This window comes from Chondrus crispus, genomic scaffold (assembly GCF_000350225.1).
Source record: "Chondrus crispus Stackhouse genomic scaffold, scaffold_160, whole genome shotgun sequence".
NCBI classification, from domain to species: Eukaryota; Rhodophyta; class Florideophyceae; order Gigartinales; family Gigartinaceae; genus Chondrus; species Chondrus crispus.
The window spans coordinates 155593-156199 of NW_005179045.1; the positions used below are offsets into that span (position 1 = coordinate 155593).

The window sequence follows — 607 nt, forward strand, 5'->3', positions numbered from 1 at the left end:
GCGTCTGGCTGACCTTTCGATTCACCCTTAGATACCGAGATATTGAGTTGAGCATGGATGAACGCGGGATCACCGTGAGCTACGAAACGGTCCGCGCATGGTGTAGCAAAGTTGGCAAAGAATACGCAAAACGACTACATAAAAGCCGCGGTCCTGTCGGTGAGACGTGGCACTTAGACGAAGTCTATTTGAAGATTGATAGTCGATTTCAATACCAGTGGCGAGCTGTTGATCAAGAAGGCCAGGTGATTGATGTTTTGGTGCAAAGTAAGCGAGACACCCGCGCTGAGAACTCGCACAAACCAACCCGGGAGCGTGAACGGCGACGCTGTCGATTTCGATCAGCGTCAGAAGCGCAGCGATTTCTTTCCACGTTCTCGGCAATCTCAAATCAATTTCGTCAGGGCCGCCACCTAATCACCGCATCCAATCATCGAATCTTGATGACGAGGCGATTTTCGGAATGGCATGTCCTCTGCGCCAGCGTCGTGTGACTGGCGTAGGGGCCAGTTGAATTATTATGATCAACGATCTCTAACCTGACAAACCCATCCCGCACCCTAACGGTTAAACCAAGAACAGCGTCTATCGTGGCGATGAGGCTGTG

At 51.2% G+C, this 607-nt stretch overlaps 1 protein-coding gene across 1 annotated transcript in view; it reads right to left on the minus strand.

The window, feature by feature from the left end:
- CHC_T00002916001 (hypothetical protein) overlaps positions 1 to 55 on the minus strand; it is a 726-nt gene extending 671 nt beyond the window's left edge. Inside the window, exon 1 of the mRNA XM_005714246.1 lies at positions 1 to 55. This exon is cut by the window's left edge and continues 671 nt beyond it. Within this exon, the coding sequence (XP_005714303.1) occupies positions 1 to 55 (55 nt within the window).
- Between the last annotated feature and the right edge of the window lie 552 nt (positions 56 to 607).